Source organism: Diadema setosum, chromosome 9 (genome assembly GCF_964275005.1).
Source record: "Diadema setosum chromosome 9, eeDiaSeto1, whole genome shotgun sequence".
Classification (NCBI taxonomy): domain Eukaryota; kingdom Metazoa; phylum Echinodermata; class Echinoidea; order Diadematoida; family Diadematidae; genus Diadema; species Diadema setosum.
In genome coordinates, this window is record NC_092693.1 from 8,715,452 (window position 1) to 8,732,209 (window position 16,758).

At 38.9% G+C, this 16,758-nt stretch overlaps 1 protein-coding gene across 1 annotated transcript in view; it reads right to left on the minus strand.

Moving 5' to 3' along the window:
• Positions 1-6,262: 6,262 nt before the first annotated feature.
• LOC140232820 (uncharacterized) overlaps positions 6,263-16,758 on the minus strand; it is a 41,859-nt gene continuing 31,363 nt past the window's right edge. Inside the window, 6 exon segments of the mRNA XM_072312934.1 lie at positions 6,263-6,331; positions 9,809-9,993; positions 11,484-11,500; positions 13,315-13,604; positions 14,121-14,509; positions 16,428-16,653. Coding sequence (XP_072169035.1) covers positions 6,263-6,331; positions 9,809-9,993; positions 11,484-11,500; positions 13,315-13,604; positions 14,121-14,509; positions 16,428-16,653 — 1,176 coding nt within the window.

Sequence of the window (16,758 nt, forward strand, 5' to 3'; positions counted from 1 at the left end):
ATCATGAAAATGTTGATTCAGTATAACTTCTCTTTAAGTTGCACCATTAGAAAATGTCTTAAGATTGCACTACAGAAAACACATAAATCAACCTTTGTAACTTCACATCGATATGAGGGGGATGGGGGGGGGGGGAGGAATTGTTACCATGAGATTACTCTTGCCAGCATGTGACCTTTGTTCACTTGTGTGCACTCTTCCATTCATTCCACTATGGAACCGATTCCGCTCTTTCACTTTGGCATCCAATATCAACCCCTTCCTTCACACACTGACAGTATAATTATATCATGAGATCTCCTAAAACACAACGGCCCAAATTCACAAAGGTGGTACAATTGACACCGTGGTTTAAACCATGGGCAATTTGTATGGCGTGCCAAGTAATTGTACCACCTTCATGAATTTGAGCCAAAGGGTATCAGATTCCCAACATCCATACTGATACCCTACACTGCACATAAACACCGGCCGACACCCATCACACAAGTTTGCTGATTGCTTGCTCTTTTTTTAACTGTGAATGGGAACATTGCTTTCCTGCTATCATTGTGTACACACACCCATCCTTTCCTTCTTTTTCTCCTGTTGTGGTCTGGTCTGTTAAATTGAAATGTGACATAGAAAATGAAAGTTCTTGAGCCATGTACTTCCTGAATACGTAGAAGTCTTGATAACCCTCCAGTCCACTCTAGCTGCTGTCCAGCCCATGAGGGTGGGGTGGGGGTTTCAGTCTTCAGCGAGGTGATCAACCGTCTCCCCGTGCCCAGTTCTGTTCTTAAAGGGATGGTACAGTATTAGTGGAGATGAGAATTGGGCTTTTAACTTTTCGTGAGATACCAAGAAAACACTTATGAAATAGTACAGAGCGTACCATTTAAAGAGGAATTCAAAGTTTATTTGATGAAAATCAGGTTTGGAAAGACTGAAACAACCAAAAAACAAAGTAAAACAAAGCGATCGTAATAAAATGTGGGTCCCACACTTTATTAGAATCACTCTGTTTTGGATATCTCGGGCATTTCAAAACCAATTTTCATCAAATAAACGTTGAATACCTCATGGAATTACATGCTCTTTCATATTTCATAAGTGGTTTCTCATTATCTCACCAAAAAATGTTAGAAACCTGAAATTAGGTCTCAACCAAAACTATACGATCCCTTTAACTGTATTCTCAAGTATTAGCATTGAAACAAGGCACACACAAACACACACACACACAAGCACAAAAAATTGCTGTCAAGAGATAGTCATGGAGTGAGGGGAATCACTGATTTCAGTGCAAGGTGTTTTTTTTTTATTGTTGTTGTTAGTGTTACTGGATTTGCATGGAATGAGAATTAATGTGAAATCAATCCGTCAACCAGTAGTCAACATTCTGAAGAAAAGCCAAAGAATACATTGAAATTACAATTATTTTGGCTTCAAAAAAGAGACCAACCAACAACACAGAGCTCAATGAAAGCTTCCATGAACTCTGTTAGTGTGCTATGCAGTTGTCATTAATTTGAATTGAAACCCAATGACTTGTTTTGATGGCAAGAAAGATTACACTGACTGAGGTCAATGCAAGATCTACAAAAAGAGATATGTAGTCATGTGCATGAAATATGGTGCATGGAACTTATAAACTTGGCTTCTCACCAAAAGAAACATTGGTAAATGTTTATCAATGTACTATTTTTGTCAATGTAATATTGACGTGTTGAAATATAAGTAAATCTGCTCTGTAGTGTCCTTCTTTGATACACACACATTGTACATGCCTTATTAGCTATGAAAGGGCTTTGGATGAATATATTTAAATTGGTCATTTCACATTCATTCACATTTATTCAGCTGATTACATTCATGCATGCACTAAAGAAGAAAAAAAGTGTCTATGGCGGGGGGGGGGGGGGGGGGGGGGGGAGAGAAACTGCTATGCTATTTCATGTAGTAAAGTACCGTTTCCAGCATAGGAAAGTATGAATTTGTGCATACTGTTTTGACATCTGGAGATATACACGTGCATACCATGGTGCGTAATATATACAGTTATATATTCATATGTATATTGGAGACCCCTATATTTTGACCGTATCCTGTGAAACAAGCAAAGCAGATTGTATGGGCACACTGTACAGTCTACGACAAAATCAGGATTGTAAGAAAAAGACATTCATCCATTAGAAAAATTAAATACAGTACAACTTCTTCACATTGAAAAACGTGGGAAACACACCCACACAAGCACTTTCTTTTTTGTTTGATGATATTGCACACACACAAACACATACACAGACACACACACACACATAGACATATACCACCACACACAATCACACACAATGACTGGGCAAACTTTGCTCCACCTGACCTTGGTATCCATGGTAACAGCACGTTGAGGTCTCTTTCACCGTCAATCATAACAAAAGACTTACACAGAGCAAGCCTAGTGCCAGACTATCTGAAAAGTTCTCTCTGAACAGTATAAACTTTGACCCTCAACACAGGTTCCGACAATGACAATCCCCCAATCACATAAATTTCACACTTTGCCGTTCATGATTCTACTTGTATGTTTTGCCTGGATTCTTCACAACAATACCTCCCCTCTAAAGTATGTGGCTAGATATCTCTTCCTCCAAATGCCTTTAAACCTGAGTTTGCCTCAATATAGGATATATCATTCATGGCACAGTTCAGCCATCCACATCATGTGTTGTTCTTTTACATCCATCTTATCATATTCTAGGATAAAATCATGGTGGGTTTTCTCTGTGAAATACCGATGTGTTGTGTGGCTCAAATCAGTGCCCCATGAAAATTAACACTAGATGTAGAAAAAAAAAAAAGAGGCCTTTGTGTCAACACATGGGGAGATATCTATGAAGTGTTTGTATGGAGATTCAATATTGACACTAAGATCACAATGAGACATAAAGAAAGAGGTTCCTCCGAACTTCAGTATTCTCAGCTGCATATAGTGGTCTTCATGGAACCAATCATGTCTTCTATCATTTCTGTTGCTGTGCATTAGATGCAATAGGTTAGGTACCCAGAACATGTCACACATCATCAAATTTCACAGGCCCCATTTTCAGACTCCTCAGGAGTGTATGTGACAAAGAGTAGGTGTTTGTGGGTATACCTGTCTTTGTATTTAAGTATCTGAGGATATATTTGTGAGACGTACTGTATCATGGATACATATCTTTTCACAATTATGAAGGGACAGTATAGATTGGGTTGAGATGGGGGATTCAGATTTTAACTATTTGCAAGATAATTAGCAACACTTTATGAAATATTCAAGAGCATACAGTACAAAATGTAGAGGAATTCAAACTTTATTGGATGAAAACTGGTTTTGAAGTGGCCGAGATATCTGAAAACAAATTAAATCAAAGAGATCCTAATAAGAGGTGGGTTCACCTTTTACTAGGATCTCTTTGTATTTGCCTTTCAGACATTTAAAAACCAATATTCATCAAAATAGTAAACTTTAAATTTTTCTTAGAATTATATGCTCTTTCATATTTCATAGGAGCAAGGTTTCTCATTATTTCACAAAGAAGTTGGAAACCTGAAGCCTCATCTGAACCACAATGTTATCATACCTTTAACTGTCAAAACAGTATGTACAAATAAATTCATACTTGCCTTCTAACTAATTTACTGAAAGGGATGAAATATATCAGGGAGAACGATTGACATCATCAGGCTTACGCCATGCTGGTATTCATCCAAATCTAGTTTAAAGACCATGTGAGAGCTGGCATCATATCAACCATGATGAGTTTGAATGGTTGGTTTTCCCAGCAAGCCTCAAAACACATGTCTCCCTTTGATTTTTGGCCAACAATGTTGATATTTGCTGGAGAATGCCTTCCTTTCTGACACTGTTTTTCTCCATTGTCCATTCTTGAGGTACCAGGTACATGAAAACCCTACTAGAACTTTTCAGAACCCTCAGTAATAGCATTTATACTTTGAAACAAACATGAATAGAATGTAGCACGTGAGTGTGGCAAGTTTCAGGATAATCAAATACTTCCTATTTTGTGGTTGCATTGGAATTATAAATCCCAGGGAATTATGAATCCTTGAGTCATTGCACTTCATAGACTGATCCCTCTTCAAAATTGCCCCCCCCCCCAAAAAAAAAAAAAAAAAAAAGAAGAAGAAGAAGAAGAAGAAGAAGAAGAAGAAATGATGCAAAATTCCACGAGTTTTTCTTTCAGTCATTTCAGTTAGTTAGGAGTATGCCATTTTGCTGAATTGCAAGGGCCCACATCATTTTTTTAAGCTTAGATTCATAGCTTTCAAATTCTGGCCTAAACAAAAAAGAAAAAAAAATAGCAATCTTTTTCGATGACATCTAATTGCTTCAATGGTATTAAATGCAAATCCACATATCAATGCAAGGTTGCATGATATCTGATGACCAAGTGTGCACCAACATGTATGCACAGTCCACCAAAAAAAAAATACAATGAATAAAATAAAAACAATAATAATAATAAAATACATCCAACAACATTCTTTAATGGTGTATCACAAGTGGTCTCTGAGAAGCTGTACCGCAAAGAAGTGAAGGAACAGGTTTTTACCAAAACTGTTTTTAGATCGAAATGTTCACAAACAAAATATTGAATTACTAAAATGACACAATTGGTTCATCAAAAATAATCTAATAATACACAGTCCCATAAAATCATGCATCATTGTAGAAGTTTTTAGAGTAAATGCTGTCTAAGGGAATTAAGCCGTGTGTTTTTATTTCATTATGGCAAATCACTTGGTAACACAAGGGTATTTATCATTTATCCACTACATCAAGTTATCTGTAGAAATATGCTATTTTGGTACCAAAACTGAAACAGGCAGTTGAAACATTCAGAATGAATCAATATTAAATGACCACTCTAGAAATTGTCCTTATAATGACAAGAAAATACCTGATAATGCACAGTAGTGTTGTTTCAAATCCAATACTTAGAAATGAACAACTGGTGGACATGATAAAGCACTTTCAATATTGCACATATATCATCATTCACACAAAACATGAAAATTTGATACACAAGCTTTTCAAGGTAGAAGTTCCTTTACAGTAATAACAATGTACAAGCTTTACAAGGTACTGAAGTTACTTTTACTGCTGACAAGTTTACCCCACGAATATTGAGTCCTGGTAATTCTACAACAGTGTCTTTCATGCGGCGAGTAGCTTTGACAAAAAAAAAAAAAAAAAAAATCAGATGTGACTGTCTTCAGTTTCTGGACATCATTTTTCATTTTTGTTTTAATTTTTGTTTTCTTTGTTTTGTGTCCTTTGCATAATCAATATAACGTAGCACACCTACTTGTAGTCTTGGTGCAATTCTAATAAGACTCAGTCTGCAAGTGGCACTCCACCTGTAAAGTCCAAGGGGAATTTTGCCATTAAAATTATCATCTTGTCATCACTCATCAAATTGGCAACTCTGATTTTTTTTTTCCGTATCTTGCACTTGAGATAGATTGAATACGAGTGGCTGCATTCATTAAATCTGCCTAAGATCAGAAAGAAATCAACCCCCCCCCCCATATCCTAAATGCAAATTTGAGAGCACTTCATTTACTGCAATCTTCTAACTGTGTGTTGACAATAAGAATTTGCCATAAATTTGGCAAATAATTGAGGCGTTAGAAAACTTTACTACTGACACAACTACGAATGAACAATGAGTGGTTCAAACGAAAGAATGTTTTGTTATGATACCTACATTGTCTTTAACTAGTACAAGTACTGTAGCTACCATCCCTATTTTTAAGGAGTCTTTTATGAAAAAAAAAAAAATATGTTCAATGCTCAACATTGTGCAGTATCATGAGATTGCCTGCAGTGAGGGTTTAAAGGGTCATGTGGGTCTGCTGACTGGTTAAATGCTGTCCTTGAAACTACTCATAATGCAAAACCATCACACAAGTGCCACCAGAAATGTTTGCCTCATTTACATGTACATCAATTTACCAATCCATTTTATCACAGAGTTCTAATTAAGAAAAATGCAGAAACGGTGACAAAAATTAAACCACTCGTGAATTCAAGGCTTTTTGCCCTAGCCTAAAGTTCAATCAAATGTCACGCATGAGAATACACTGACTAGAATTGAATACATGATTTTCTTGCATATCACTATGTCTCAAACTTGCAAAACTCAATGAGTGGCACCATCAATAACACTTTATAAACATCGTACACACAAAATTGTTTTGCCTTGTTGTTCTGTCATTCCTTCTTCTGTTTTTCTCCATGACTGTTCTTCTTTGTCCGCCCACCCTTTCCAGCTGATTTACTCTTGGAGTGCCTTTGACAAGGGAAACAAGCATATAGAGAACAAAAATAACATCAAAGAAATTAAGAAGAAAATCTCTCCTATACAAGGACGCTGTCTGAATAGTACTATGACTTGATTCTTTGAAGGGATGGTATAGGTTTTGTTGAGATGGGGCTTCAGGTTTCCAACTTTTTTTAAAAAATAATGAGAAACCCCTCAGGAAATATATAAGAGCATACAATTCTAAGAGGAAATCAACATTTATTTGATGAAAATACAGAGTAGGTTTTGAAATGACTATGATATCCAGAAACAAAAAACAGTCCTAATAACAGGTGGGACCCACCTTCTATTAGCTATTGAATGACCACTTTGTTTCATTTTGTTTTTGGATATCTCAGTGAATTCAAAACCAATTTTTATCAAATAAACTTTTAATACCTCTTAGAATTGTATGCTCTTTAAAATTTTGTGAGTGGTTTCTAACTATCACACAAGAAGTTGAAATCTGAATTTCCAATTTGAACCAAAACTATACAGTCCCTTTAAGGTACAAACTTCATATCCATCAGGGAGTGATAAGATATCAAACTTCCCTTTATCTTCATTGACCATCTTCATGGTCCTTGATCTCTAGCCTTTTCCTCTTGTCATCTGTGATTCTAATTCTTCCTGTTTCATACAGTATTTAATGTATCAGTACAAGGCTTAAAATCTTCGCAACTTTACTGTAAACAGTGAAGAATGCAAGTCACAACTTATGACTTAAAGGACAAGTTCACCTTCATATACATATGGATTGAGTGAATGCAACAATATTAGTAGAACACATCAGTGAAAATTTGGGGAAAATCGGACAATCCGTTCAAAAGTTATGAATTTTTAAAGTATCTGCGCAGTCACTGCTGGATGAGCAGACTACTACAGTGTATGATGTCACATCCGTACAACGATATAACGAAAATAAAAAGAGAATTTCACAAAACTTTACTATTTTAATAAAGTGCACATTTCTTCGACTTGTTACTGATGTATGTTAAGGGTAATATCATTCCCCATGCCTTCTAAAAGAGAGAAGACGAGTATTCTTTTGTTATGCGAGAAAAGTGAAAATATATTGATTTTTCTTTATTCTTTCTTCATATCGTTGTACACATGTGACATCACAGGCTATAGTAGTCTTCTAATCCAGCTGGGACTGAGCAGAAACTTCAAGAATTCATAACTTTTGAACGGATTGTCCGATTTTCCTCAAACTCTCACTGATGTGTTCTATTAATATTGCTGCATTCACTCAACCCACATGTCTAAGAAGGTGAACTTGTCCTTTAATGGTAGGCCTACTATTTTATATCTCTGATCAGTTAGTGGCATTATATATTCGCAACTCGGACCTGGAAACCTATATGACAACTTTTGGTGAAGATGGCATCTTACTCCATGGAATCTTAGATTAATTTTTGAATAAGACATGGATGCAAAGATTCTTCGATAACAGGTCAACTTTTGGTGAAAATGGCATTTTATTCCATGGAATCTTAGATTATTTTTGAATAAGACATGGATGCAAAGATTCTTTAATAACAGGTCAAAGTCACAGTTTATACAGAATTGTCAGTAGAAGAATTAAGACACAGATCATTTAATATCAATTGAGCGATAATTCCATATTTCTATTATTTCATTACATATATCAAGACCTTTCTTTTTTTATACTGTTTCAGTGGCAGATCCAGAGGGGGTGCAGGGAGTGCACGTCCCTTCTTTATTTTTTGTTAAAACAATTTAAAAAAAAATAACAAGAGAAAATGGAGGGGGAGGGGCATGTGCACCCCCCTTTAATTTTGTATAGGCACCTCCCCTTTAATTCCTGGATCTGCCCCTGCTGTTTTGTTTTTGTTTGTTTGTGTTTTTTAGCTCTTGGACAGTGAGTAGAAAGCCTTTTCCATGTAGCAAGGTGCCTCAATGATCAGTCCAACAGGAAGACTGGTCACACAATAGGGATAAGGGAGATTAGGGGTATTAGGCAATCTCTATTCATTGACAATTAGGGTACAGACACCTGTGCCAATAGGTAAACAAAGCACACACCAGCATGCTGCCAATCAGTGAATAAAGCTGGGTATTTAAGGGTTGAATGCCCCCCACCCCCCCCCCCATCTCAAAGGCAGGATTGAAAAGTGATGTGAAAGATAGAGAGGAGGAGGGGGAGAGTGTGAGGAAACAGAGAGAAAGATAGATAGAAGGGGTGTGTAGGTTAGGCTGTAATGGTTTATTCTAGCTATGACTCAAGACAACTCATCATGAGGATAGTGATCGACATAATGTCTGGCAAGCTGTTTGTGAGGATATGAGGCCAGTCATTCACATATTATGTCTTTCATGCATCATGCTTAGCTAAGCATTATGAATGTTTCACTGATTTGGGTACAGCATGGCCAAGAGAAAATAAAGCAACAAAATTTCAAAAAAGTGATCTTGATGACAAGAGAGAAACATTAAAACAGCAAAAGCAACAACAACACAAACATCCAATGTCAGGGGCAGATCCTGGAGTCCCGTAAAGGGGATGCGCCTTTGCAAAATTAAAAGGGGGGGAACATGCACCCCCATTTCTTTCTTTTTGTTTCGTTTGTTTTAAACAAAAATAAAGAGGGGCGTGTGCCCGGTGCACACCCCTCTGGATCTGCCTCTGAATGTATATGAGTGGTAGTGTCAAAGTGTCAAGTGGGCTGATCCACAATTTAATTTAGCTGCCGTGACACCAGTACCCTCCCTACATCCAATCCTCAGACAAGTGTACAAATTCATGTCTGACTGGAAGAGATGGATGAATTTACCATGTGAGTGGCAATAGGTGACAGTAAATCTGGAACATGATCCCACGGAAGTTGGAATTAGGGCAAAGTAGGTGCAGGGTAATGATTTGTCCTTGTGTGTTTTGAATACCATAAGGCCCATTCACACAGCCACCAATAGCCTCAATTATTTGGGTAGTGATTTGGATCTCAATGCTGAAAACATTCTTTTTTTTTTTAATGTATGTGGATATAATAATCATGACTATCAGTGAGATTCGATTTGCAATCCATGCATCACTAAAAGTGCAATGTTTTTAAATAGTTTTATTTGAGTTTCTGAAGTAGTTGCACTTTTTTCTGAATAGTCACAATTATTTGCAGTGTGAAGTGTGCATGAATGGTGTTTAATGAGATTGTAAAACTTTTTTACAACCCATAATTACATCACAAGACTCACTCATGCAGTTTGGCTTTCCATAAACGGGTGCAAGTCATGATTACTTCATGACCTAGCGCACAATTTAGGTCACTTTTTTTTTTCTTGTCCCTGTATGTGTGAGCTTGAGTGCAAAAAAAAAAAGGGTGATTTGAATTGCGATTTGACTCATGCGTTTTCAGTCTGTGTGCGTGAGCCTGAGCCTATTATTAATGCAATGGACGGAGGCTGTGTGTAAATATAAAACTTAATACTTCTACCGAGGGAAGTTACCTTTCTTTTGGGGCAGCTTGGACATATACAGTCCTCGGGTCATATTTCTCCTTCGGTTTCACGGCCTTCTGCTGGCTGCTCTGGCTCGATGACCGCTTAGCCGTCCGCTTGGACGCTGCACTGGACGTTCTCTCGTCAGGCTGGGGGTCAGCGGCTGACTCCCCTGCCTCGACTTCATGTTTGGGAAAATAGAAGCAAACAGACCCTATGATAAAATGGCATCATGTATAAAGTCTACACAATGAGAGATTGAACATGAGTCGAGAAATTGGTACATGAGCATTTTTGCCCAAATATGAGATCCGTTAAAAGACATACCCTCTTGCGAAGTAAAAAGACAAGACCGATGATAATTTTGACATTGAAAATTGGAATTAATGGCAATATATTGATAGAGACCACTCCCATCAAATGAGATATCACAATAACAATAGAAATTCTTAAATCTGCAGTGATGACACACATAAAGATTCTCGTTAAAAACAGAGAGTTATAGGAACATCTCATCATGAAGGTAATTACTGCTCTCAAAGTTCACGATTTCTATGTACAGTTAAACTCGCCTAAGTCGACATCGCATATGTCGAATAATCGCGTAAGTCGATGATTTTAAAAAGTCCCGATTTTTCCCCATTGACTTACGTGTAATAATTCACTCACAAGTCGAATTTTATAAGTCGAATACTCGCCTAAGTCGATGAAATTCCAAGAACACTTTCACGGAAAAACCATTAAATTCACTGTGCCTAAGTCGAATAAGATTTTATTGTGCAATAAATCACTGTCAAAATCACGAGACGCCAGTTTTTGTTTAAAGAACTAGCCCGACCAGACAGGTGACAAAAAAATGATCTAAAGTATCAAAATTCAAAGCGATCGCATGCGATTGTTGAACTCTCTTCGTGTTTGGAGGTCTGCTGGTACAGCCCACAGAGTTCTGTGGTACAGCCCTGTCGCGCTAGCGCTACGTACGTACGTACAGCGCGACTGGGCTGTGTATAGTCTGTGTATGTTTGCAGTCTGCGCTGTGCAGTGGATGGATGAAGCTGCTGAGTTTTCAAAGCGGAAAGTAGGGGGAAAGTTACGGGCACAGGTAAATCAGAAGTACACCTCTGCACGCATTTCAAGCCACGGTATGGTAAACTGGAATCAATCACTGCTCAAATATCGTTCATATTCACTTCCCCAAGGTTTATCGAGGGTGTAAAGTAATCCGACCTGTGCCAATGCTAATGCACTGTCCATGCAAAGTTAGCCGCGGCCCTGCCGGGCGACCCGTAGCTGCGGCACACCTCTCCAGCTCTCGGCTCCAGAGTAGACAACATACATGTACATTATACATAATGTACGTGTGGTGTGACTGTTGCTAAGTCGATTTTTTTTGACTTACGCACAAGTCGAAACTCGCCTAAGTCGATGTGTTTTGCTCAGTCCCGAGAACGAGAAGATCGACTTATGCGAGTTTAACTGTATTCTAATGTTCTTTCCATCCTGATACAACAAAATTTCAATACGTACAGCATTTCATTACCCCATAGTGTTTGCTTTATCAAGAGTCTTCTGTATGTCCTTCAACTTGGGAAATGAATATAACAGTGCCAAAATGTTTTTTTTTTCTTCCATTCTATCTATAGCTGGGATGAATTTGGTCGTCAGAGTGACTTGCCAGATGTCTTTTTCTATGAACATCAAAGACATCGAGAAGAACACTAATATGGATGCTGCCTTTTGACTTGAAACTATGTCTGTGGTACACACAACCAGCAAATAATGTTTCTCCAATGACATATTTCCTCCTCTTGTGTATGAGATTTTAAGAGCATTCTTAACACACTTAGCAAACGGAAACAACAAAGAACCACAACTGAAAAGAAAGCCGACACTTCCTGTAATTTGAAGCATTAAGGATCCACAAGACGGAATATCAAGTGTCTTGGGTTCTCTGGATGTAATTATGATGTAGAAAATGTACTGTATACGCCGAATATTTTGCGAGGTTTTAATTTTTGCGAATTTTGCGAGTCAGGTGCTATTCGCGAAATTAAAGACACGCAAAAATATTGACTCTGATCCCGATGTGGATGTGACGTACGCGTGTACATTTCTCTGTTAAGTACAGGACTTCACAATCGCGAATTTAACCACTTGCAAAATCGTCAGGAATTGCCGATTCACAAAAATTTAGACTCGCGAAATATATGGTGTATACAGTACTTTACAGCAAAACAGTAACTGAATATTCTGTCCAATGTGATGGAAAGCTGTGTATATCCTCGACCATTAAGAATATTTTGAGATGAGGGTGGTAGTCTTAAGGTAGTTTTAATTGCTATATACTTGAAAAGAAAATGTGTTTTCTTCTTGATGTGGAACTGAATTTAAAAAAAAAGACAACAAGAAGAAGCAAAGCATTGTATAGTGGTGTTGTCAGTTGGGAAGCAATCAACTTGAGCTTAATTCGTCGCCGGTCACACGAACCGACGAATCCCTCAGGTTTGCGTAAGAATGACAATTCGAGAAAATCGCGTTTGAAGTTAGCCCATTTTTTACTTATGGTTGCTACACTTTCATGTCTATAATTTCCAATTATTTTTGTAGTATATCAGACTGCAATTTTTGCTCTTACTTGTGAAGTTTTTATCGAATTGTATTGTTAACAAATAAGCGGGAAATCGTCAAAGAGCTGCATGCATGTATTTTCGGTCTGCAAAGAACGTTGTCATTTTCCATGTGTGTCTATATGTACATGTACATTGAGCGTTGTCATTGTCAACACATGTATTACATAGTACGCGCACTGTGCGCGCGGTCAATGAACTGTTGAATCTCAAAAACTACACGCAAGTCAGTGCGCACTGATTCGTCGGTTCGGTGACCGCGCGTACTAGTACGCGCGGTCACCGAACCGTCGAATCGCCTGATTGTTTAACACACGCGTCTATGGGGAAAACAAATAATTTTCACACTTATGGAATTACATACTTTTACAAAAGTGATAACTACGTAAAAATTACACCGAATTACACACTGAGAATTTCAGAATATGTAGTATGGAATGTCTACTATCGAAATGATAGAAAATCTCAAAATCGAAAATTTGACCCAAAATCGAGTGATTCGTCGGTTCGTGTGACCGGCGATGAATTGACTGAACATCCTACTGTGATTCATCAGTCAGTTGCAGAAGTTGTGAACAAGAAATTTTGAAATGGTGTTCATAGAAAAGTCTGGGATTGGAGCTAAGTACTATAAATACTATAAGCTCCATCTTCTGGGTATCTCACAGGCAAATAAGAGCATTGTATGAGTGAAATGAGTTTTTATATTGCAGAGTTTGATTGGCTGATAAAATGCAACACAGTCTGTCATACCTTTCTCCAGTTTGTCTTCATCCTCGCAGTCTTCCACATCCATGTCGATGATCTCATCTTTAGTCCCTGCTTTCACATCCCCCTCCTCCTTCTCCTTCTTCTTCTCCTCCTCCTCCTCCTGCTCTTTATTGGTCCTTGCTGAGGCTGATGAGGCACCTTCACGCTCGTCGCTGGAATGCTCGATCTTCACCCTGCACACATCGCTCTGGAGTTCCCATTTCGCCTCCTGGGGCTTGGGCCTGGGCGTCGTCCAGACATCCCCCTTCCCCGGCAACGATGGTTGGTCCGAGTGATGCTGGTTGGGCGTGGTGCCAGCTTCCCCTCTCTCCTCCGATTCTTCCTTGCCCTCCTGGGTGTCTGGCGTCTGTGGTGCAATGATTTCGATCTGCGGTTCGCTCCTCACCGGCACAATCTGCGTGGTCAAAGACATTATAGGATTGCCCATGTATGTCAGAAAAAATGGGTACTATATTTTGAATATTTGTTTTTTCTCTCCTAAATGAGTATAGTAACACTTATGGGCAGATGTTTTCTTCATACAGTCAGCAAGAGCATATTAAGACAGCTAGTTGTCTACGTGTTGCAGACTTCCTACTAATCAGTGATCTCTATTCGCCAAACCACCATACCTATACCACTCTTAACTTTCTTTTTCTTTTTTTTTTTTCTAGTCAGTTCAATTTAATCCATTTAACTTCATGTTCTTGCACATCACTGCACAGCTGTAAACAGGAGACAGACATACATAATATCATCAACCAAGTCTTATGTTGAAATTTCCCCACTGTGAAAACTCCAGTCATCAGACTTTCAACATACCTGCCAGCCATCCACTCAAGCGTCGTGATACATGTACTAGTACTTGCCAGGCAAAACTGAGGGGAACACTGTACCCATATTTTCTGCCTCCAGACTTTGCCACACTCACCTCCTCTGTAGCCTTTGTCCAGGCAGTCTCCATATTTTCTGGGGCCACCGACATTCCCCCTGCTTCGTTGGCCTCCTCGTTGAGAGCGCCTGCGCTGCCGTCCAGCGGGACGTCCACCCCACTGTCCCGGGCCTCCTGGTCCTCATCCGGCTCATTGGCAGAGGAGAGGCCCGGTGAGGGCAGGGCCTGGTCCAAGATAGGGAGGGCGAGGGGTAAGCCTGTGTCTCCGCCCTCTCGGGGAATGTTTGGCGTAACTCCCGGAGACGGTGTGTAGGGCTGATTTTCTGGGCGCGGGTGCACTTCAACTGACATGGACTCCGGGCAGTCGCTGTCCGAACGGCCCTCCATCGATGAGCTGCCTCCCTGGCTGCGACTGATTTTGAGGGCATCTGGTCGTTACGGAGGAACCGAGACACTTCATGATTTGCAATGCATATCTTGATACAGACTGGCTGACCCACACACAAATCACATTCAACCCCTCAAAGCATACAAGAGATTCATTTGAAAATGATATTGAAATTTTCTTGAAATCACCTGAAGCTAGAGATTAGTGCTGGTGTATTATTATCACACGTCTTAAGTCATAGGTTATCACAATGGAAGAGTACTGTATACGCCGTTATTTTCGCATACAGATATTTTCGCGAATGACGAGGTCATAGACATTTTTACGAGATGTTGTTTTCGCGAATCGATGCCGACGCTTACGTTAATGCTCTATTAACAAAGCGCATGGAGACAATTTCGCGTGATGTTAAATTCGCGATCCAACTGCAATTTGCGAAATTCGCGAAAATGAAACCCTCACGAAAATAACAGCTTATACAGTAGTATGAACACTAGAACTCGTCAGGTTTTATGTCATGGCCATGTATGGGTTGATCCAATCACACTGACTTTATTTGCTGAACTGTAATTTTTTTTTTGTCAGCTATAATATGTCATATCTACTTTTTTTTTGTGTGCATTCCTGTTGAGGTAGTTGTATGTATTAAACTTTCAATTGTATGTACACTTCTTTTATTGTTCACTCATTTTAAGTATGAAATTCAACTAGACAAAGTGTATTATGTTGTTTTCATCACTGCATGGGCCTAAATATTTCTTTCATTGTTTTACTGTATCACACAATGTAAAATGTTTTACTTTGTTGTGTGCATTCTAATTTCTCAGGTTTTTCACAAACAGTTCCTGACTGAAGTGAATGGCTGCATCAAAAAAAAAAATAACTCAAACTCAATGTCACTACTACTGGAAAATACCATATGTATCCAACGATTCTCACGAAAATAAACAGAGTTTAAAATGACCTTCAGTTTTCATGGTAAAATACAAAAGCAGAGTTCAGTCTGGTCAAATGCTTTTATTGTAATGGTGAAAACTTTTGATAGATATCTAATTTCTGATTGGTTGGTCCATTTTTCAGTCATCCATTCATTCATTCCTTCATCTCAATTTATTCATTCCTTCATTGAGCATGCTCCAGTGCATTCACTCATTTTCTTTCCATGCTACATAGTGAAATAGTTACTCAGTAGAGCAAAATGCACAAAGGTGGCAAACATCCCAAAGTTACAAGGCACTCAATGACTTAAAACACAAACAACAAAAATAGACAATATGAAAGTAGTTAAGTAATTAATCATACTTATAGTGGCTGTTCAAATAATTTAACACAAATTCACATCCAACAAAGCTTTCACTTCCTTCTGCAATGAAAGTGGCATCATGGGGTAATTCCAAATATGAATTTGGAAGGTATGGGGGGGGGGGGGTCAAATTCACTTGTTTTCATGGATCTTCAAAAGCACAACTGAGAGCAGAATGGAGTTTATATTATTTCCGAAGTGTTTGTTTTAGAGATAAGCTTTTTTACAATGTCTCATGACCATAGACTCATAGCTTTTCTATATGATAGTTACCTTGGTACTTTTGAAAGTCATGAAATGCAGAGACTCCAACCCAAAGTACCTTCTGATCTGGAGATTCTCCCGCCTGAAACCCCTAGCAAACGGGAGACTCAAAGTTGATGTGTGCAAAGCGCGAAATTCCCAGGGTTCTAGATGCTCTCTGGTGCTATCTAAGGCTTATTTTTTCAACATACGATAGAAATATGTAAGAAATCCTTTCCAACGGGAGACAAAGAGCCAGGGCGGGAGAAATTAAACCTCAAACGGGAGAACGGGAGATTTTGCAAAAATGGGATTTCGGCGGGAGATCTCCCGTCGAAAACGGGAGAGTTGGAGTCTCTGTGAAATGTGTTACATGTAAAAAGACCTGGTGTAGCCTCACATCAAGCCTGACCTTTTAGCATGCCTCTCTTCTTGATGAATCGTGGCCGCTTTCGTTTCTTGATTGGGACTTCGCTCTCCTCGTCCGTGGAGATGTCGCTGGAGGAGAAGTAGACAAACTTGGCGTCGTCTTCGTCCTTGCTGATGTTGAAGGAGCCCTTGAGGATGGTAGCCGTGATGCGCTGCGTCCTGGCAATCTGCAGCACGGCGTTGAAGAACGTCGGCGTGGAGTTTGGATCCTGCTTGGAGATAGACAAAAGTTATTGATGAATGTTTCAGGATTTGTTGTAATTGTGCTGATGTTTTTGCAAGGAAACAAGATGTAGAAATGAAGTATAAACACA